At 40.6% G+C, this 21,512-nt stretch overlaps 1 protein-coding gene across 1 annotated transcript in view; it reads right to left on the reverse strand.

Moving 5' to 3' along the window:
* Nucleotides 1-665: 665 nt before the first annotated feature.
* LOC144639217 (vitellogenin-like) overlaps nt 666-21,512 on the reverse strand; it is a 29,093-nt gene continuing 8,246 nt past the window's right edge. Inside the window, 22 exon segments of the mRNA XM_078498494.1 lie at nt 666-1,402; nt 2,363-2,534; nt 3,586-3,726; nt 4,158-4,390; nt 4,828-5,033; nt 5,758-5,888; nt 6,001-6,261; nt 6,904-7,068; nt 8,030-8,446; nt 9,150-9,335; nt 9,873-9,987; nt 10,621-10,806; nt 11,588-11,789; nt 12,804-12,969; nt 13,572-13,730; nt 14,596-14,720; nt 15,094-15,185; nt 15,733-15,950; nt 16,641-16,832; nt 17,439-17,567; nt 17,695-17,860; nt 18,569-18,720. Of these exon segments, the coding sequence (XP_078354620.1) occupies nt 1,113-1,402; nt 2,363-2,534; nt 3,586-3,726; nt 4,158-4,390; nt 4,828-5,033; nt 5,758-5,888; nt 6,001-6,261; nt 6,904-7,068; nt 8,030-8,446; nt 9,150-9,335; nt 9,873-9,987; nt 10,621-10,806; nt 11,588-11,789; nt 12,804-12,969; nt 13,572-13,730; nt 14,596-14,720; nt 15,094-15,185; nt 15,733-15,950; nt 16,641-16,832; nt 17,439-17,567; nt 17,695-17,860; nt 18,569-18,720 (4,104 nt within the window). The 3' untranslated portion in view covers nt 666-1,112.

The raw sequence follows: 21,512 nt of genomic DNA on the forward strand, positions 1-21,512 counted from the left end.
TCTCACCGAAGCAGCCCTGTATTTTTATCGAGTACCATGGTAATAGTGCGAAAAAGCAAAATGGCACAGTGATATTTCGAGCATTCACCGTAATAACTGAGAAAAGTCCCTAGGAATACCCCTCTTGGGGAGGAGGTATTTCATATTTTGCCGCTCTTGGTGTCATTCGGACGTCACGAAATTTCGCGTCAAAGGTTGGAATAGCTGCACTGGCCTCAGTCTTTGCGCTTCTCGATGCGATGGTGTGATGACGAAACAAGGTAACGCTTAGTGACCAGGCAGCGCTAATGCCAGGCCACTGAGCTATTACGCAGAACGCCTTGCATCCATGTTCTTCCAGCTGGGTTTTACCCCGGGGAGGACTCCTATAGCCAAGGGTGCGCGAGGGTATGGTTTGAGTCGTCCTAAATAGGGATGTGCTCGGAGAAAATGTGTTCCGGTGATCAGATAGGGACCTAAGTCAAGCTAAAAAACGACAGCAACGAAAAGGACACTGACTGGAGAGCGAAAAGATTGTGTGCCGCGGAGCCGTATTTGGGTGGCCGGACGCCCCCGAAGGTGGGGGCCAAAAGGGAGCGCTATCCAAGGGGGGAAGAAGGCGGCACACCCTATCGAATTGGGAGACCCCCGGGGGTTTTACACATCAACGAAGAGCACGCAAAGAATGATGCTTGATCTGATTTCTTTATTAAAATGCTACTGATCGTTTATTGTTATACATTGTTAAAACAAACAAAAAGTCTACCAGACGTGATACATCAAAAAATAATCCACCAACAACACAATTCTTATTGAAAATCTACAACTTCAAATATGAAACTCCACGTAACGACTAGGTGCCAGATGGTGTAGCTCTGCGATAACATACTATTTTACTAAAAATACATTGAACTTTTAAACTGCCCAATAAAAAGTTGACCCACTAAAATAAGAACAAAAAAAAGGCAAAACAAGACATTGTAATGTTCCCTTTAAATGTTTTAAAATACGTAACTATATAGTGTAATTTCGATGGGATCCTAGTAATCATTATCTTATATCAACGTGTGATAAAAACGATATCAGTTCCATATAACGGTCCGTGTCGAAAATCAACTTCTTATTTAGGAAGTTTACTGGCCACAAACACTGCAGTCGCATTCAACGTCTTCGCTGAGATTCTGCGTGAAGTGGACTTCACTTCCGGTTAGGTCCAAAGTGCGCTTTTCCATATCCTTGAAAATCTTCGTCGATTCTTTACTTCCGGTCTTCACGCAAGTCATCGGGAAATGAGTCGTCTTGGTCTTGGTAGCCTGGCACTCATCAAGGCAGCGGAGGACTGGGGTGGTTGGGTAGCAGTCATAGCTCTCAGCATTGATGGTTTTGCGAATCTCAACGTACTGTTTCTTGAAATGACAGCCGGCTGAAAAATAAGTGTGTTGGTTAGCATAGAGTGACAACGAAGAGGCAACTGCTGTCATAGCTTTATGTGAGACTGGATAGCTTAGGTCAATAATCAAGACTGCAAAATAGTTTTTTTTTTCAAAATACTCTAGCAGGCATTCACACACTTAAAGGGCACGTCCGAGCTCACCCCATAAAGGGAATGTTTCGCTGTCTTTCGATAATTAAACTCAATTTTTGGTTGGTCAAACCCTCATTCTGTGACACTGGAAGGCCTGAAATGTGCACAATTCTGACTACACACCAGACATTCAAGTGAAGATTTAGGGCGCAGCAGTCACGATGAAAGACATTTCTCGAGATCAAAAATTTCTTACGAGTACAAATCAGAGGACATAAAAAGTCACTTAACACGCTTACACCATGACAGAAGTTGAGCTTTCAGAGATTTTGACAAAATGCTGGGGGAGGTACCCTAAAGTGATAGATTAGCATCCCATCCAAGGGAAGAGTAGAAACACTCTAAGTCGCTTCATGCAACGTAAGCATAACATCTAAAAGGGTATTATCATAAGGCCCGCATTGATTTTTACAATTTCTGGGAACATTTTGTTATGGTACAGGCTATCGACATTGCAGTATGCAGGACGGTCATAATGTTAGCCCTAGTAAAGGCCCAGCTAAAAATCCCTCGTAACTCAGTGATTAGAGCGCCCAACCGGAATCTGGGAGGGCTCTTTTCGTTTTTTGTGTCACCCTCGTGGATGATAAACAAAAAGTCTATAGAAATTCTAATCTTGACGCACTCAGACAAACAAACCGGGATTGCATACGCTTTTCCCAATACACTTTCTAAAACGCCGGTGTTCATTTTTTTTTTTTTAAAACGAAATTTCCCCTTTTCCCTCTTTTTCTCTCATCGCTATTTTTGGCCCGGGGGGGGGGGGGGGGGGTTTTTTTTTTCCTTTGCAGTACATACCTTTGTTGCATGTTTCTTCAGGCACCATCCACATGTGTCCAAATTTGATCCTGTCCTCGCTGGTGTAAACCTTGCCCATTGGTGTCTTAAGGTCGCGATACTGTTCAGCATTGCAGTCGCCACACATACCGCATGTACGGTTGAAAAAGTATGGCGAGACATGTACATCAATCTGTTAAAAAAATAAATTCGGTAAGAAAGCGATCCTGCACTAAAAATAACTCATGAGCGTTAATAGAACGAAAAATGCTTAGTTTTCACCTAGTCACCTCGTACAAGAGGCGTCTAAAAATTGGCCTTCCATGTTGATTATACGAATTCGTGTAGTGAGCATTGACTGAAATTGTAAATATCTCAGTTTGAATTTATGAATTTGTTTTAATTTTTTTTAGTGGGGAAATGGTTTTTATAAAGGGATAACCCGACGATTTCCCTTTTCAGGAGGTAATTTTCGGTTTTTATTTCCTGAATAAAGTATTATGTTAAGCTGCGTTACTTTACGTTATGTTATGTAATGTTGTATTAAGCCCGGGCCAAACGAGGATGAGAGTTGATGAGAGCTCAAACTCTCGCTCTCGTTTGGCATGGAACTCTCATGCACTCTCATCGACTCTCATGCGCTCTCGTCGACTTTGAACGTGCTCAAATGTTTCATAAGAGTGGATAAGAGCTTGACGGACTCTCGTTCTCGTTTGGCCCGAGTTGATGATAGTTGACGAAACTCTCATGAGAGTCAACTCTCATCCTCGTTTGGCCCGCGCTTTAGTGTTTTTGGTTGTTTCTCAGTTTTGAATTTTCGCGCGCAAATAACAACCAATCAGAGACACTTTATGGATCTCTGTAGTGCTACGTCATCGGTACGTCATCACTATTTTTTTTTAATTTCTTTATTTCAATAGAAAAAAAAAGAGAAAAAATACACACAAAAATCGTATAAATATACAAATACAATTATTGGAAAAAAAGAATACAGATGGTACAATGTAGTACAATGGAAAATAAAACGAACAACGGAAAAATCGATAACAAAGATAATATGGTCATTAGCACACTAAATCAAAAATTACAATACATCTTAAAAACAATAATTTTCCTAACGCTATGACTCATCTTTCAATACACTCATCACTATGGAATTTAGAATTCTCTTTTAAGACGAAGGAATTGAACTTGCAAAGAAAAACTCACCCCCTCCCCCTTCAGAACAACCTTTATTAACCTACCTTAGTTCCTCGGACGATCTCTAAGTCCAGGCCAACATCACACCACACATGTAGTTCTTCCTTTTCTGGTTCTTCGACGATTGTAGCGATGTTCTTTAAGCGGAATGACTTCTTAGGCATGTCAATAATCTCTCCGTTCACCTGCAAGACATAAAAACACAAAATGTTATAAAATCCCCATATTGAAATTTAAATTCAATTTGCGCGTTCTTAAGTACTTGTAGCCTTTATCTTTTTAACACAAGAAATAGTTAACGCGAGAGAAACGCTCCCCACCCCTGTTAATCATCTCCCCTCTCCACCACTCTCTGTGCACTTCCGGTTTCGCGCTCGTGTCCAGTTTTCTCTGAAGCGATTTTGGTTTTTTTTTGGGTGTTTGTTTCCGCCTCTCGCATCAGCAAAAGATAAATTATAATTTAAAAAAAAAAAAAACCCCAAAAAAAAAAGATCGCGCGTTCAACAGTCGAAGAAAAATACGGGAAAATATAGGGCTGTGAGCAGTCTATGCTGATTATGTTGGCGCGTAGGTTTTGAAGTTTGTGAGTTGCGAGGAATTTGAAAGAAACACCTACCTGAATTTGATATCGGCCATCTTCCAAATGCTCGATACGTATCTTTTCCTTCTCGACAAATATTTCAATGATCTTCTTTTCAGGCTGCTCAGTTTCTTTGGATATCAGTACCGTGAATGTATTATTCTTTGTACAGTCTTTCGTCAGAACATGTACGCAGCGGTCTGGTAACGAGTACTGCAGCTCGACGTCATCAAATGTCTTGAACGTGTCATGGTCCACGGTGCAGACCGCTGAAAATAAAAGAAGAGAACAGCGGTCAAACGCACGGAGCATGTGCAGTTCCAGCGGCTCTAGGGATGAAAATGTAATTATCGCTACCAAATTCGAATGTTCCTCTATATCTGTGAAATCTTCTACTTTTACATTTACTGAAAACGTAAGCCTTTTCGCGACGAATGTGTATAGAACGAAATTGAAACGTTTGATCCAACTCTGTCAGAAGTTACGTGAAACGAAGCCAAAGATTTGATTTTAAGATTTGAAGTTCGGGATAGCGGTAGTTTTAAGAATACGTCAAAGGAACTGTGGAAATACTTTAGTTTGTCATTTTATTGTAACTTAGCAAAAATTGAAATGAACGTTTTACGGTCTCGCGATGCATGATGGACCTGTAGATATATCACGTGCACACAACATGTAGTGTTCACGTGCATCTGCTTCTACTCACGTGCAGCAACAGACATCATATGCATTAAGGTGTTGTAGTGAGTTGAACCACGTGGTATAAAGCCGTCGGTTTTAAATCTGACGTCATCCATTTTCAGCATTTTGGAAGGTGTAGTAAGTTTAAGGTCCACAAGCTGTTCAGTCTTGAACTTCACCACAAACTCAACTTTGTTTCGCTGATTTCTTCCCCATTGGTAGTCGCTTAGCCTATGGAGTACACATTACACGTAAATTAGGCTACTTAGTACAGACGCTTATTTCTTCGTCTTTACATAGTTAGTAGAGGGCTCTATGGTCCGATAATGCCGTAAAAGAGCTATTCTTGTTTTTGTTGATGTTTTCTCCTCCTTCTTATAAAGCTATCTAAGGTCGAATTCAAATTATAGCTAGCTAAAATATATTTTTTGTATACTCAAACAGTGGATAGCGTTTGTAGCGAGCGCTGATTGGCTACTCAAACTCCGAATATCCATTGCTATTCAAAGTCATCGTCCAACCCGCTGACCTTGTTTCAAGTATTAAATTGCAATGTGCGACAAATACAGACTGCAGACCTACGGACTGGCACTCCGGATAGTTCGAATAGCGCTTACTTCGGTTAGACTGTTTACGGTTAGCTCTCGATAATGGTAATTGTAACAGATCGTAACACGATATATACTTAAAAGGTCTGCTAGTCTGCATTCTCCACACCGATTTTAAATTGTGCTACAGAATTAAAATTTCAGCTAAGAAAGTTTTTTCGCATTTTTAGACCAGTTCCAGGCTTCGAGCCACATTCAATGAGTAGCTACTCAACTAGGTTTTAGGTCCCCGATATGCCCAACGGCCAACAGGTTTTTCCATGTTCATGTCATAACCCACAATGATAGAACATTATTCCAGATATCAGCCTAGCCTTGATTTTTTCTTGCATAGAACGTAACTTTACCTGTCATTGTATCGTCGAGTAAACGTCTTCAGAAGCTCGTAACACATCATAAGCAAAGGATCCGGGAGCTTGTTGTATGACGTCACAATGTTCAGTTCTCTGCGGCTGGGTTCTTTGATGGTGATACGGGACTGGGGACGAATTAATAATAAAACGGTTGGGTAGAACATCGTACAGAAAAGTACATTCATTTATTATGATGTTACTTATATTTAAAAAAAAAAGAATATTTCACATGCTTACCTGAATCCTGTAGTCTCGGTCACAGTTTTCGCCAAAATCTAAATAAAACCTCACGTCTTCATCACTGATCACGTGATTTTTAATGCAGACCTTCCTAAGCCATGGATACATGTTGTAAATATCAAAGGTGACGTCAGAGCGCTTGTTGTCGACGTCATATGTGATGTCAGTCTCGATCTTCTTTTCTGGGTTTGTGCCGACGAGTTTCATTTCCGCTTTCCATGTTTTGTAGTTCTCATCGTAGCGGTCTCCCTTGCCAAACTAGAATATGGAAAATCAAAAGGAAATTTTATATCAATGTGCTATTTTACCACTATAGATAAAATGCAACTCGTAGTCAAAAAGTGTCATTTTGGTAACCCCGCCGTGAGCACTCGGGGACTTACAAAAGCCAGCGAGGGAGTTAAAAAAACAAAGCAGTCGAACCCTACGGTTGTGACGTCAGCAAGACGTAATGTGCACGCTGCATGTTGCTTAGTGACTCTGGTCACGAAAACTACTGGCTCATTTCGATCGGTGATCTAGGATTCCTGCAGAGTAAGGTATCTATTCTGACTGATTAATAGTGTTATTAACGTGAATCTGTACTTTGCTGGAACCAAGAAAAGATTGCCACGACTTGAAATAATTTTTTTACAAGAAACTCGAATAAAATACAGTAAAAACTAACAACCTCTGCGTCAATGTCGCTATTCTGTTTATGTGCATTCACCATCCAACCTCCCATATCTCACTTAGACCTTCCAAAAAGGGATTTTATCTACCCCTCCCCTAACCTTTTCTAATTCTACGTGGTTATCTCTTCACGACTTATCCGCTTAAGGGGACTGAACCTTATGATAGTCTTATATGACGTAGTGACCTCTGTGCTCTAGTTTTATTAACGAACGAATGTTACTTTACCGTAAATTGAATCTTCTTGGTTGGATTTTCGCCTGGTTTGATGGACACGTTGAACTTTGTTGGACCACAGAATGGGAAAACTGGCGCATAAGGCTTTGATGGTTTAATGTACTGACCGCTCATGCACACATCAAGACCAAGGATTTCCTCGCCATAACACAGCTCCTAGAGAAACAAACAAAAAAACAATCAATAAAATCTATTTACCCCCAGAGCTGACAGGGGCTGAAAAGGCCCTTAGCAAAACATATGCCGAGAATAATATAAATATCAAGCAAATTCACGTTTATCATCGTTTGTTTGCTTTCGACATGTTTCTTTGTGCTTTTTCGTACATGTTTTGCAATGTCGTGTTACTAGCAAGAGACCCAGATGTTTAATTGAGTGCTTTGGACACTGAATCACCGAGAAGGTCTGGGTTCAAGCCATGGCCCGGGTCTTTCTTTTGCCGTCTTGAACAAGACAGTTTACTCTCACAGTGCCTCTCTCTAGCCCGGAGTCTAACCAGCGAGAGATCCAGATGTCTAATTTGGTGCTTTGAACACCAAATCGAGGAGAATCGGAAGGTCTGGACTCGAGCCCCCGGCAGGGATCTTCATATTGCGGTCTTGAACAAGATAGCTCTAAACTTTCACAGTGCATCTCTCCAGCCAGGAGTCCAAATGAGTACAGGCTAAATGTTCGGGAAATTTAGCAAAAATCCTGCAGTGCACTACCATCCAAAGGGGAGTAGCATAGCAATACTCCTGGCCGCCTTATGCTACGGGGAGCGCGCTTAAACACTAGCTACATAGTACCATAGTTAATAGAGGGAAATGGTTAGGAAGCCCTGCAAACATCAAAGGAGCAAACAAAGAGGCCAAGACTTAGGTTGGAAGGTCCACGACCCTGCACATCTTTTGTTTTGCGCTCATACGCTATGCATGAATTACGTAATCGCAATGTTTTTATTGGTTAGTTGCATGAACACACGTAACCACCTATTGTATTTTGTCAGGTTTTGTGCAGGGTCAACCCCCAAAATAGCGAACAAAAACATACAACAAAGAACTTTGTCAGGCTTCCTAACCACTTCCCTCTATTAACTATGATAGTACATAAGCCCCCTTACTACTTAAAAACTTACACTTGTGTTTCTGTAGTGTCGTTTCACAATGAACACAGATTCATCACTCCTGTTAGGCCTCAAGCATACTTTGTCGTCGACGGGTGTAATAAACACGATCTTCATGTGTCGAGGATGGAACCTGTCCTCTGGTGTAATATCGTCCAATGGCTAGTCACTCACATAGCGCCATTTTTCTTCATATCCCACTTCCGGTTTGATTTCTTCAATCATGTGCTTGAATAGCAGAACTTGGTCGGTGTTCATGGGTGGGGTCGTTTTTGTCCATTCTACAAGATTCTTGGATTTGTCAGGATGAATAAACACCACTGTGGCTAGACGAATATGCCTGCGGCCCTTTGCATAAGTGATCTTGAAAAGTTTGGGATAACGCTCGTCTTCTACAGTTTCTAGGCAACCCTTGGAGTTTGGCTTGACCTGAAACAAATAGCGAGGACAGTTTTAATCAATAGGCCATTTTGTAAGCGTTTCGTTTTTCAAGAAAAGTCTACGTATAACCATTATACGCAAACGATTTAGCCCGACAGGTGATTTTCATAAGACGAAAATCAACTACACTTATTGGGAGGGTTTGGGAGGTACAGGAATAGGGAGGAGGGAGAAATGGACAAAAAAATTAGGAAGGAGGGAGAAATTTTCAGGCTAAAAAAATAGGGAGGAGAAAAGAAAATTTAGCTGAAAAAGTAGGGAGGTTTAAAGGCGAAATTGGCGCAAAAAGTAGGGAGGAGGTAGATTTAACCTCCTGTCCCTCCCCCTTTTTTGGCTGAAGCAAGATAAAAAATCAAGCATTTGTATACCCTGCTGGGTAACGTAACATTACGCAACGCAACTCCACGAAACATAACGTAAGGTAACGTAACGAAAAGTAACAGAATCGACTTCACGGTTTGTCTGAGGTTTAGTAATTTGACAAAGTGGCAGTTTTATTTTCGTCAAATATAAGACTTAACGAACTGACTTAATTTTTTCTTAGCTACATTTCTTTTGTAGACTTTTGTGCGTGTAAGAAAAAGGTTTTCGGTAAAGATCAAAATCTACTTTCATTTTTCTTGAGTTCACTTACTTGCGTATCGCAAATAAATTTTTTGTTCCAGATGAAAGTAGGACTTAAAAGAATTACCTTAACGAATCCCTTTCCAGTAACGTAAAGTTTGACAAACTGACGGTTCATTCCGATGAAGAACACTTTGAAGACAGTGGGATCCTCGCTCAAGATGAGTTCGTTTTGCTCATTTACTGATAAGTACTTTCCACACCCAGCCTTCAGAGTCCAGTTGGCATAACGGTGATGATGATGCCTTCCAATCTGTTGGATCAGAGTAAAAAAAAGAAGTTCTAATAACTACACGTTAACTAAACAAATAAAACATAAATAAATAGGACTTTGCAGTGGCATCCCCACAGGCGTGACTCTTCATCCAAATAATCGACGCACTGGAATTTTAGAAATGTTGGTTTTTGTGGTGGGAGGAAAACATGGAGAACCCGGAGAAAAACCCTCGGAGCAGGGACGAGAACGAACAATAAGTCAACCCACATATGACGCCGGGTCTGGGAATCAAACCCGGACAACATTGACGTGGGAGGCGAGCGTTTCTCAAAACTGCGCAATCTACTCCCACTGAACTATTTAGTATTGTAGTTCTAAATATATTAGTTCCCCTTAGTAATATTTAGCTCTAAGTTAAATAGCAATTATTATGGTCCAATCTCTCCCACGAATGAGCCGTGAAAGTCACAAAAAGCCAAATTCTTCTAATTTGTGACAGAAACAAATATATTAAAGGGCGTCGGAAAGAAGAGTCTGTATTTAAAACAGAACGAATTACCCCGGCCGACATACCTCAGTAACCTCGCCGATTTCAAACCCGTCCAGTTTTGTGCTCCTGTACAGAGATTTCCAGTCCGTCATATCTTTGACTGGCTTGGTGTACATCAGGAATGTGTAGCCTTGTTTTCTGTCGCATAAAAGGAACACAGAAAATACAGTTGAGAATGTGTAAGACAAATTGAACAACAAATTTTAACAGATGACTACGTAGGGGAAAGCCAAAGGAAGTTTGATAATTGAAGGAAAGTAAGGGGGGTATAGTTTTAAGAAAAAAAAAATGGTGGCGGGGGGGGGGAAAACGCAAGGAAAAGAGCCTATTATTAGTAAGAGCGGTTTCTCAAAAACAAACAAACAAAAAACAAAATAAAACAAATAAGACAGGGAACCAATGAGAAATTGAAGCAAATACACGTGACCAGTGTAGGGGGAAGCACGGACGGTCGCGGCTGGGTTTGGCTTTGCGTGTGATTGGTTGATCAAGAGCAGGTGGCGCAAGTTTTTTAAACCAATCACAGAACGGAAAAAGGAAAACAATCACGTGGGACACTCGATTGAAAATCCCTCAACCTTTAGCAATGAAAATGGTTGTGCTCTTAAGACACTATCCAACAGAATACACAGCATTACAAGGCAGTCATGTCTGTAAAAAGGCCTTGTTTTCTCACTCTGTTGAAAAAATCTCCTGTTTCTCTTGCGGCACATTAAGTTCTGTTGTGTAACGCATGTTTGTAAAAAAAAAAGGCCTTAAACGTTTACTCACTCTGTTGAGAGAATCTCCTGTTTCTCTTGTGGTACGTCAATTTCTGTCGTGTAACTCTGATCTTTCAGTTTACATTGGAGTTTGCCGCCCAGACTGGTCGTCATATTAATATTCATCTTTATCTTGCAGCCGGTTTCAAGCTGAGGCAGACATACTTTCATCTTTCCCCAAGTGGAGTGGTGGATACTAAATGGAAAAAAATACAAAGCGAGGTGTTGGGGTCGACGATTATGACCAATTTACTACTACCTGACTACGCGAAATCAGTGTATCTTGAAAATCGAACCTACAATTTGTTTTCTTTTGTTGTGTTAGACGCGAGAAATATTTTGCATGATAGGGGCGGATCCGGGATTTTTCTTAGGAGGGGGTGCACCACTAAGGAATGGCGTTACTGACTTTTTTTATTTTGCAGAATACTATATTCTTTTCAATAACGAAAGTTGTAGGCCATTTTTGCATGATAGGGGCGGATCCAGGATTTTTCTTAGGAAGGGGGGCACCACTAAGGGGGGAAGGGGTGCGCACCCCCTGCACCCTCCCCCTAGACTAGTCCCTACATGACGCGAACATTAACATAAGCTACAAAAGTCGTATAGTACTTGTTCCGTCTATGAAGGGTAAACAATTAAAGGAGGTCCTCCCAAATCAGCCTGGAGGAGAACTGAAAAGGCAGAACTTCAGGCTTCAAACCTGAACTGGGGGCAAGCAATGGACCGATAGCAATGGAGAAATTAAAGCTTGTTGATGCCCATACGCCGCTTGGCTTCAAAAGGAATGATGATGATGATGATGATGATGATGATGTTGATGATGATGATGATGATGATGATGAAGAAGAAGATGAAGAATAAGAATAAGAATAACATTTTATGATGATGATGACGAGGACCTTGAAGGGTCCAAGATGTACTCGTTTAAACGTGTACAAAGAAAAATTTAAGCTTGAAGTCATGCCAAACCATACCTGATATTCATTTTGCCACTGACAGTCACTTGATCGGGGAGAGGAATAAAGAACTTCGGTTGAACTTCAGCCTTGATGGTAGTGTTAACACGCAGGTGTAAAACACTTTCCAGAGCGAATTTCAGAGGAAGGCCGACGCACGAGGGCTGATAAAACTTTAACTCAACAGGGATGAATACTTTGGTCATGTTCCAGTTTTTACCTAAAGGACATTCAACGAAAAAAGCCCTCACTATTAAAGCAAAAACAAACATAAAACAATAATCTGAGAAAAAAGCGCATTTAAGATTAAATTTCTCATTTTTACGTGCTTGTGGCAAGGGCAAAAATTCAAACTTCCGCCGTCTGCCGTTTGGCGTCTCTAGAGTACGCGCGAAATTAGTGGTTTTCGCGCTTGCGTGTTGTTGCCCATGAATGTGGAATTTTTTCCCTTTTATGAGGGATTAGTTTTAGAATTCGATACATAAAAGGTAGCCTAAAATGAAAGGCAAGCTCGTTTGCCTTAACCCTTTTTTTTTTCGTTTGCCGTTTGCCGTAAATAACGTAAAACAATTATTCCGCTTAATCTCTCGGAATATTGTCTGATTTTAGACAAGGAGGTCGTATCAGGCGTTAAAACCCACCGATTAATTTTCGCGCACTGATTGGACAAAACGCAACACGTGGTACAAAATCGGACGTCCGTCAGACAATATACCTCGTCCAATTTAATATCCGTCGCCCGATTTTATAATGAAGCACAAAACAAACGAAAAATTCACTTTTTCAGATCCAACTTTCCATTAAACCAAATTACAGTGTTAAAAAAATTACGTAAACCAACCAACTTGCATTTATATCAACCCCAGTTACGCCCGTGATTATCACTGTAAGTTTTATCCTATTTACCGACGATAAAGCGCGTTGTAGAAATTAATTGGAGGGTTATAATATAAATAAACCCCTTTCTGGCTTGCTGGTATATTGGAGGATGATGCCCTTGGCTGAAAGATTGTCCTCAAAATTTCACAGTTCCCCTCGAAGCTTCGCTTCTTGGACAACGTTCACTTTTGGACAATCTTTCGGCGTCGGGCATTTTCTTCCAATATACCAGCCGCCTAAAGAGGTTTATTTACTAAGTATTCCGCGCGATTTCGCAGGATAATTGTTGAAAAGCCTATTTAAATAAGATGGAAACAACTGTCTTTTTGAGAGCTATCAGCAATGTTCTTCATACCTTTCTTTAGCATGTCTTTGAGATCGTTGTTAACCCTGATGACTCCATCTTCGATCAACTCTCTGACGTCATCATATGTGAAATAGTTATAAACCAATTCTTTACCAAGAACTTTGAAGTAAAATGAGCCTTTGGCCTTCTCCTCTTCGAATTCGGTGGTGGGAAGCTGTTTTTAAAATAAAAAAACGTGTTTTGTTAGGATATAAAGCTTCATGTTAACATTTGCAGTTTTCTGTGGCAAACGCTTTAAAGTCGTCGCTTTTATAAACAAGATGGTTAATAAGCCAAAGGATAGCTCTGCACGTGGGTTTTAAATTTATATACCGTTTTTGTTCCGGCCTGGCGAAGAGCGGTGACTGGAGTGTAGCCCAGAGTGAAATATGACAGCAAATAGACATTAAAGCAGAAACTAAATTGTAGGGGAAAACAGCGGAGATCCGGCGTTTACGGGGCGCGGCGTTTAATCGAGATAATACGGTAGTACATTTCTTAGCCGTCTTTTGCGAAAAAACGACTTGAAATTACCAACGACGACGATGAATTTGTCGTCAAGTCTTTGTGTCTTTTAGGAACTAAAAAAAATCAAATAGTTCTGACTTCTATAGATAAACGATGACGCAAGATATTTATAGCTAAATATTATGAATTCATTTTCTAATCTACATCGTCCTTGTAGGGTATACATTCCTCATCAAAACCCATTGAAAACATGCGTTTTTCGTACTAAAGCTATTTGTATTTTGTTTTTAATAATTAGGCTGAACCTACCAGTTTCTGAATCTCCCTGAATTCCTTCTCGTATAAGATGTTATCCACATTTCTCCTCGGCCTAAGCAAACCAAAGAGAGATTTTTCTTTCGTGTAATGTCCTCGTGGTCCTACAACACGCTTGAGAAGTTCTTGTATTCCTTCACCTCGGACACCAGTCTAACAGAGCAAGAAAATGTCAATAGGAACATTCTGATTCTTGCCCTTTCTCTGTCAGCAACTCAACAAGAGCGTAGCGTTGTGTGCCAGAAGGAAGGGCCATGTTTGGACCACAGTTGCCTTTAAAATACAGGCCCATATGTAGCGTGCGCGGTGGAGAAGAAAGTAAGTATTTCAAATCGAAAAGAAGATAAATTGTATTTGCCAATACTACTTGGCGACGCTTTGTCTCTTTCCTTTACATTTTAAAAAGAAATTCCTTGTTAGGTATAGGAGTATCGAGCATTTGCTAGCCTGTGAACAGGCTCGCAGGCTAAGCATTTGCGAGCATGCGAGAACAGCTTTTTTCTTTGCGAGCACGAGCATTAACAAAAGTTGGCCTTGCGAGCAACGAGCACTTTTCAAAAAGCTACCTCCACTAAAAACCGAGCATGCGAGCACTTTTAAAAATAGTGAGCACAAGAAAACGAGCACCCACTAAAATTTTGCGAGCATTTGGAGCAGAAGCCCAATTTTGCGAGTACTGCGAAATTTTGAGGGACCATTCATGACCCCTTTAGGTACTTTGAGAAATTTAGTCTAAATTGTTCGCGTTTCGTCATTTATAATCGGTCAGGTCTCGCTTTCCCCCAATGTTTACCATACTTGCACCTGATGGTAGTACCTCTACCAGTATTACCGGGTTGGAAAATTTCTATTTAGAAAATTGTTATTTTAAATGTGACTTGATAGATACTTTGCCTTGATAGATACTAGCAACTTGAAGATATTTTGCACATATCGATAGCACATGTAATCAAAAGACCCTTAGGGCTGCTTCGTGCCACATTATAAAAAGACTGATTCCCCTGCAGTTTTTGCTCACCTCAAACAAATTCAGAGATTTTCCAAGGACATGCATTTTGACTTTAGAGTTAAGAGCTCTGGGAACAAAACTTGATGGCGTAGAAATCATTTGGAAATCTACTGTTCCACCCATCTGAAGAAGATCTGAAACAGCAAAAAAATCACGTTAGTCGAGATAAAGAGTGGGTTGTTTGGTTTTAAACTTCACTAAGGCGAATAAGAAGCTAAAAATTCTTGCTGCAGTAAATTGTTGAATCTCTTTCAGTTTGAAACGGAACATAACTTGGTTTTCCTTTTGAAACTATTATTTTTTTTTTTTTTTTTTTTTTTTTTTTTTTTCTTTTTCCTTTGCCTTTTTCCCTTTCCCCCCCCGTCATATATAGCTCACTTTCAAATGTTTTTGAAAACGGGACCGGAAAAGATTTTGTTACAAGAAGTCCTAGCTAACCGCTGGCCACGAAACATTAACCGCCCGGTTTAATGCTTCTGCAAGCTTCTTGTTGGCTTTTTCACTCACCCGAATATTCGCCAAAGTGAAGCCATTTGGAGCTCATGAAATTCATCTTGTACTTTCTAACCATTCGAAGAGCAGTTCTTGCCATTTGAGCCCTAAAGAAATAATAAACAAATAAAACAGTTGTAGTTTTCCACTGATGATGAGGCGACCAAATTTACTTGCGGATTGAGATTGAGAAAAGGGGCTGGGAGAGGTGGGCAAGGGGGCATCTTTGGAGACAACGCTAATCGTAACGTAAATGTATGTGGCCCACTATGGGCCTTGCAATTGTTTCTTTAACTTTAAGGGAGACAGGGTTTTTTCTTGTCAAGAATCCGCCATAAATCAGAGAAGTGAACAATTAATGAAAGTCACTTTTGACAGTTTATTTATTTTTGTTTTTTTTTTGGGGGGGGGGGGGGTGGAAATTTTAAAGAGACGGAGGTTTCGGTGGACCTACACCAGCCCGATCTAAAAAAAAAAAAACTTTTTCTGTAGTCTGTAAACTTAGTAGCTAGGTTACTTTCATTTTAAGAGATTAAAAAGAAATTAGCTAAGTGAGGAACTCGACTAGAACTTCTCTATTCTTCTCTCGCCCCATTTCAGTACTGCTACGTTTAAAAATTACCATGGCAACAACAATTTTTTTATTAAACTTACATCTTCTCGTCACAAGGATAGTTAGAGAACGCCATCCCCTTGATGTAAGACACCACGAATGATCGCACTTGATTGGTTCTTTCGTAATAGAGCTGCTTGACAATCCTGTTGAAAACCGCTGGACATGGTTTGCAGTCGCAGATGACAACGAAACAAGCCATGCGCAGCTCATCATCGTTGGTAGGTTGACGGAAGATCTGTAACAGCACGGGTAGTACCTGGGGAGGGGTGGGTAGGGCAGTAAGTAATTATTCCAGTAATTGACATTTTAGGCTACCTAGTGATGTCGTAAAAGGAAGCCAGTTTAGTCATATGACGCAATATAGAGTGGTTTTCACTTGAGTGTCGAAAAAAAAAAATCGATTTTGCTTTGGTTTTGCAGTACTAGGCTTAGTAACTGGCTAGAAGTTCGCGCCACTTACCGGGCCAATATGATGTATTTGCAATATGCTGTTACGTTTGCTGGCAGTTTTAGCCGCGAAAAGTGCAATCTTCTTCGCAACCGTTTTTGGGACGTCACGCAATGCTGCCCAAAACGGCTGCGCGCAAAGAAGGCTATGAATAGTGCAACTGGAAAAATTAAGCCTATTTTTTTACGCTCGTTTTTTTTCCCTAGAATCCGTTCCAGCCTTAAATAATAATCCAAGTTTCTTTGTGCTACCTTAGCAATCTACTATAACCATGTTTCTTTCTGTTGAAAGTATTTTTTTACTTAAAATAACGTGTATAAAATTCGAGAAATGCTGCACGGGGAATAACCTTCTACGCAGACGTTCTGTGGAATTGTCACGACCAATGATTGCGTGACAAGCACGTGGGGAAATAAGCCAAGAATGGCCTGACTAGGCGCACATTATATAAACAAGTAGATTTTCATTATTTTAGCGCGACTTAGTAAAGTGAATTACCTTTTGTGGGATTTTAGGAGCAATTCGTCTCAAAGCATACACAGCTGTTACGCGCAACTCCAGAGTGTTCTGTGTGTCCCGGATGATGTCCAAGATAGGTCTGTAAAGTGTTTTGTGGCCAAAGTTTCCAATGGACTTCAAAATGAAAATCTTTTCTCTGTACTTGGCGTTCAGCAAACGATTCTTGAGCTCCTGTAAATGTACAACGTAGTTCACACTCCTCATCCTCATCGAGCCCATGAGGACTCTTGAGGCCGGGTACAACGTAGTTAGCAATATAAAAATGGTTTTGACACTGTTTTACAAAATAAATGGTAATACAATCTTTAATGTACTTTCTCTTGCCTGACAAAGAAATATTCAATCAAAAGTAATTATTATAAGAATACTGGCTGCCTGGATTAACCATAGAGGCTAGTGGAGCCAGGCAGCCAGTTGACATCAGCATTAAATGAAAATAAATTACAGGTCGGCAAGAGGAACAAATTCACACATAAAAAAAGAAAGAGAGAAAGGAAAAGAACTCAGATAGAGACACACTATTATCGAAGTATATGGCTCCGTTAGCCGTAATGAAACAGAAATATCTATTTTTGGCGCGATTAATTCTCTTTTCCCCTCCCTCCCCTCCCCCCGTTTGAGAGACGTCTGAGATTCGACCCGAAAAATTCCATACTGATGACGTAGCTCTACAGAGATCCGTGCAGTGCCTCTGATTGGTTGTTGCTCGGTTTTGAATTTTCGCGCGCAAATAACAACCAATCAAAAAACACAACACGGCCCTGAGAGTAAACTTACAGTTGCTTTGTCAGTGAGGCAGGTATGGTCTTTGTTCTTGCAGTATTCGTACATCAAAGCTCCCTCGGTAAGGTAGCAGGTCTTCTTCAGAGTTTCGTCTTCTTGCACCGCAGCACGAGAACACAGATCCTGAGAAAAAAGTGGGGTTAAGTGCAAAAAAAGTGAACCTTTGTTTATTCCACTTGAAATATATAAGCCAAAACGATTTTTTTGAAAAGTTTATTAAGGAACAAACAGGATTAAAAGAACTGCTTACCGAAATGTCCCTACACATTTTTTCTGTTGTGTTGGTGGTTAAGGCCAGGCCGCGGAGAACTGGGACTGCCAGCTTCGGTTCCAGATCTCTTGTGTAGATTTTCTCCGCAATGAGTTCAAAGACCTCCTCCTTGTAGACATAAGGTAGAGCCTCTAGGAGCCATTGCCTATAAAATTAAGGAGAGAAATAATTTAGCGATCTTCTTAGGAAGTTGCTTTCTTCGGTAAAGAAGTCGATCAAGGCCGAGTTTAGTGATTAGTTGTGAGGGGCGCAGTGGCTTAGTGATTAACGTGGTGGAATCTGTTTTGAGAGATCTGGGTTTTAAACCCTGGCCGGGACAACGGTTTTGTTTTGTGCTCTTGGACTAAACGCTATAATCTCACAGTGCCTTTTAAATAATGTCAAATCTTATAACGTTGCACTATTATTATCTTGGTCATCTATCTTGAATATCCAGTAACAGTCTCAAAAATAATTTTAAAATAGCTCTTTGATCAAAGGCAAAGGCTCTAAAGGTTGGAAAAGTCTGCAGCACGAGCCTTTTAGTGGCCCATCAGTCCGGAGTTATCCCGGTTTCCATAGCATGAAGCAACTAGAATTATTTCTACTCCCACTCGGATGGGATCCTAGTCCATCGCAGGGTTACCCCCAGCATTGAATTCGCCGGTACCCAATTATACACCTGGGTTGAGAGAGGCACTATGAGAGTAAAGTTTCCTGCCCAAGAACACAATGCAGTGACCCCGGCCAGGGCTCGAGCCCGGACCTCTCGATCCGGAGTCCAGCGTGCTAACCAGTTGGTCAGCGCCTCTCAAATGAAATTAAGTCTACAATTAAATTCCGTGAAAATCATAGCGGCATCTTAAGCACTCACCTATGTTGTTCGTCATTGTAGCAGTGATTCCAGATCTTGATAAGTGTTTGTTTGTCGACCTTTCGTAAAGTTTCTACCAAAGCAGTGAATTTCCATGCCACCCAGTCCTTCTGCTCAACGCTCTTGATCAGAAAATCGATCATCTTCATTGTCTAGATTCAGGAGTAAAATATAACAAAAGTACCTCAGACTGTTTATCATCTCGCGGCCTTACATGACGTAAAAAATTTAAGGGTGGGGTGGAGGGACAGGGAAGAAACCAGGGAGGGGAGGGGAGGGAGAAAGGAGGAGAGAGGAAGGGGGAAGGGGAAAGGAGGGGTGGGAATGGTACGGAAAACTTTAAAAATCTCTTATTCGAGGAACGAGCCGCTTGTATACCCATACATTGCCCCGGGGGGGGGGGAAAAAGAGCAGACATCGAAAAAAGATTTTTTAGTAGACGTGTCGCCCCCGCCTGACGCTAGCGTTCGTCAGTAAAAAAAGGCTAATTGAAACAAAATGAAAATTTGCCTGAAAATATATATTCTCTTTGCTTTTTCCGCGCAACCAAGTATACACAGCAAGGAACCGACGAGAACGCCAGTCCCGAGTCACCGATGTGTAGAAAGCATTCGCTCATACGCAGGCAGAGACTTCGATACATAGTATAAAGTGAGATGATAATATCCGACATCCAAGTTTACGAATCATTCGTCGCGTGAATTGCAGTTAAATAATCCCGAGAACAAGAATAAGAATGAACTTAATATCGCGCAATCTTTAAAGGCGGCCAGACTAGCCAGTTACCAAATTGTTTTGACACGTATGACGGCAGGTTATGGAAATTTCTTTGTTATCTATTAATGAGATTTGGCATTCAACGTTCCAAAGCGCGTTTGAATCACGCGATTCAATGGGACTCTCCGAAACCGCACATTTACGTAATTGATAGCTTGTAGCTGTGATCAATTCATTTGAAATTGCAAACGAACCTTCACTGTGGTAGTACATCTTTCTGTCGGCCTGTTTCTTTGTTTTGTTTGATAGGGTTTAGACAGTAATTTTGAATCACTTATTTTTGATTTGAATAAGAATAGTAACTGCTCAAGAACACTTGACCCAGTGTCTGAGTTTTGTATCTGCCCTAAAAATAAAGGAAAGCATTTGGCACGAAATCTTTCACAAACAAATTTTATTCCACCAAGAAAGGTTCTCTGCAAGCTTGGCCCCTTCGTTTAAACCATGTCATACACGCCCGTGGAGGTATTTTTAGGCCCTCTGCCAGAATTTCACGGGGAACAGAAGGAGTATGATATAACCGGAGGCCCAGTCGGAGCTAAAGAAGCTCTCGTGTATGCATTTGTCACTATCAAAGGAGGAGAAGGTCCTTTTCAGCGAGGCTACTACGAGTTTTCCACGACTGAAGGAGCCAACGAGTACAAGCAGTACATGAATGTCGCCACCGGGAAGGACATTGTGGTTCTAAACTCCGCAAACCTGTGGCTTCCGATAGGACCAGACAAGAAGTTGAAAATTAATCTGGTTTGCGCTGGATGTGAGAAGGAAAAGAAGAGCATCAAAGATGCCAAGGCCGTGGACGGAGAATGGAGCAATGCGTTCATTATCGGTTACAGAACCTAATCGGCGAGAAGTTGTAGTGTGAAGCAAAGAGAGAAACACTTTTAGCTCTAGATTAACGAACCAGTTGATGGACTTTTAGTGGCAATTAAAATTGTGACGTAAGTTAGTGTATTTAATTTGTCTCCAAACTGTTAATCAAACCCCGTTAAGAACTTGTTGTAGCCATTACGAATCGAAGCAAGAAGAGAAACACTTTTAGCTCTACGTTAACGAACCCTAGATGGAATTTGTGTGACAATTATAATTGAAACGCAAGTTAGTGTATTTGTTCCTTAATTGTTGATCAGTTCACAAAAGTTTATTAAACTGCGTCTTTTCGAATTTGAAAAGTTCCTTTGGTTAGTTTATGCCATGATTTGCATGCAACAGGGAGATTTTTAAATATGCGGAAAGGTTGTGTGTTGGAATCGAAAACATCTTGTCGACAACCAACTTGAAAAATTTGGTGGAACGTTTAAAGTTCCAGCTGTTTCTCGATTCTAAGACTGAAATTCGCAAAAACTATCACGGTGTTTTTATTTGCCTGATCAAATGCTTAAATGTTTCATATTGCGAGGACGAGGCACCTTCCAAGCAGGGGTGGGGCGGGGCGAAAGGAAACTAGAAAATTGTGGTTCTCCAAAACTTTTGATGTGAATGTGATATGGAAATCTAGGAACCTTTACGAAGAACGACGAAATTTCGTTTTGTGCGTTTGTTTTTCGTCTCGGATCAATCATTTAATTTGCGGCAAGGTCTTGGAGTCTCAGATTAATTTATTTTTTCAGCAAAGTCTCGCTTCAAATAAAACAAGAAAAAAAGTTTAGTAAATGCATTGAACATAGCCAAGATGATACCCTTCCCACTAAAGGCGGTAGGTGAATCAATTAAAGTTATCCCAGCCCTTTGGTCCTAACTGAGCCACCAAGATGACAAGTATTAAAATATAGATACATTTTTATTTATGAATAAATATCACGATTCAGAATGTCAAAGCGTCGCGAGTCTGGACCACGCGATTTAACTGCAAGCATTTGAAAGTTTATAAATGCTCAGTAAATTGAAATTTTAAAACTTGAAGCGAACTCCATCATCCCATTTGCGCGTTTTCAGAACAGAGCACTGCTTTAAAAATATTGTCATACATCGCAATCGTACAAAGGAATCAGTCGAACGACAAAGACGAATCGCTTGAGGTGTTGTTCAATTCAGTGATTGGACCAATAGGAAGCTAAACTTGGTGCTTAAGTTTGATGTTATCTCTAACGTCTTGTCAAAGAAATTTAAATTGCTAAATATTTTCAAGTGTTTTCGCACAGTATGAAAGGTTGTTTTGTCTATGAAA

The sequence above is a fragment of the Oculina patagonica genome, chromosome 14, assembly GCF_052425735.1.
Source record: "Oculina patagonica isolate OP01 chromosome 14, crgOcupat, whole genome shotgun sequence".
NCBI lineage: Eukaryota > Metazoa > Cnidaria > Anthozoa > Scleractinia > Oculinidae > Oculina > Oculina patagonica.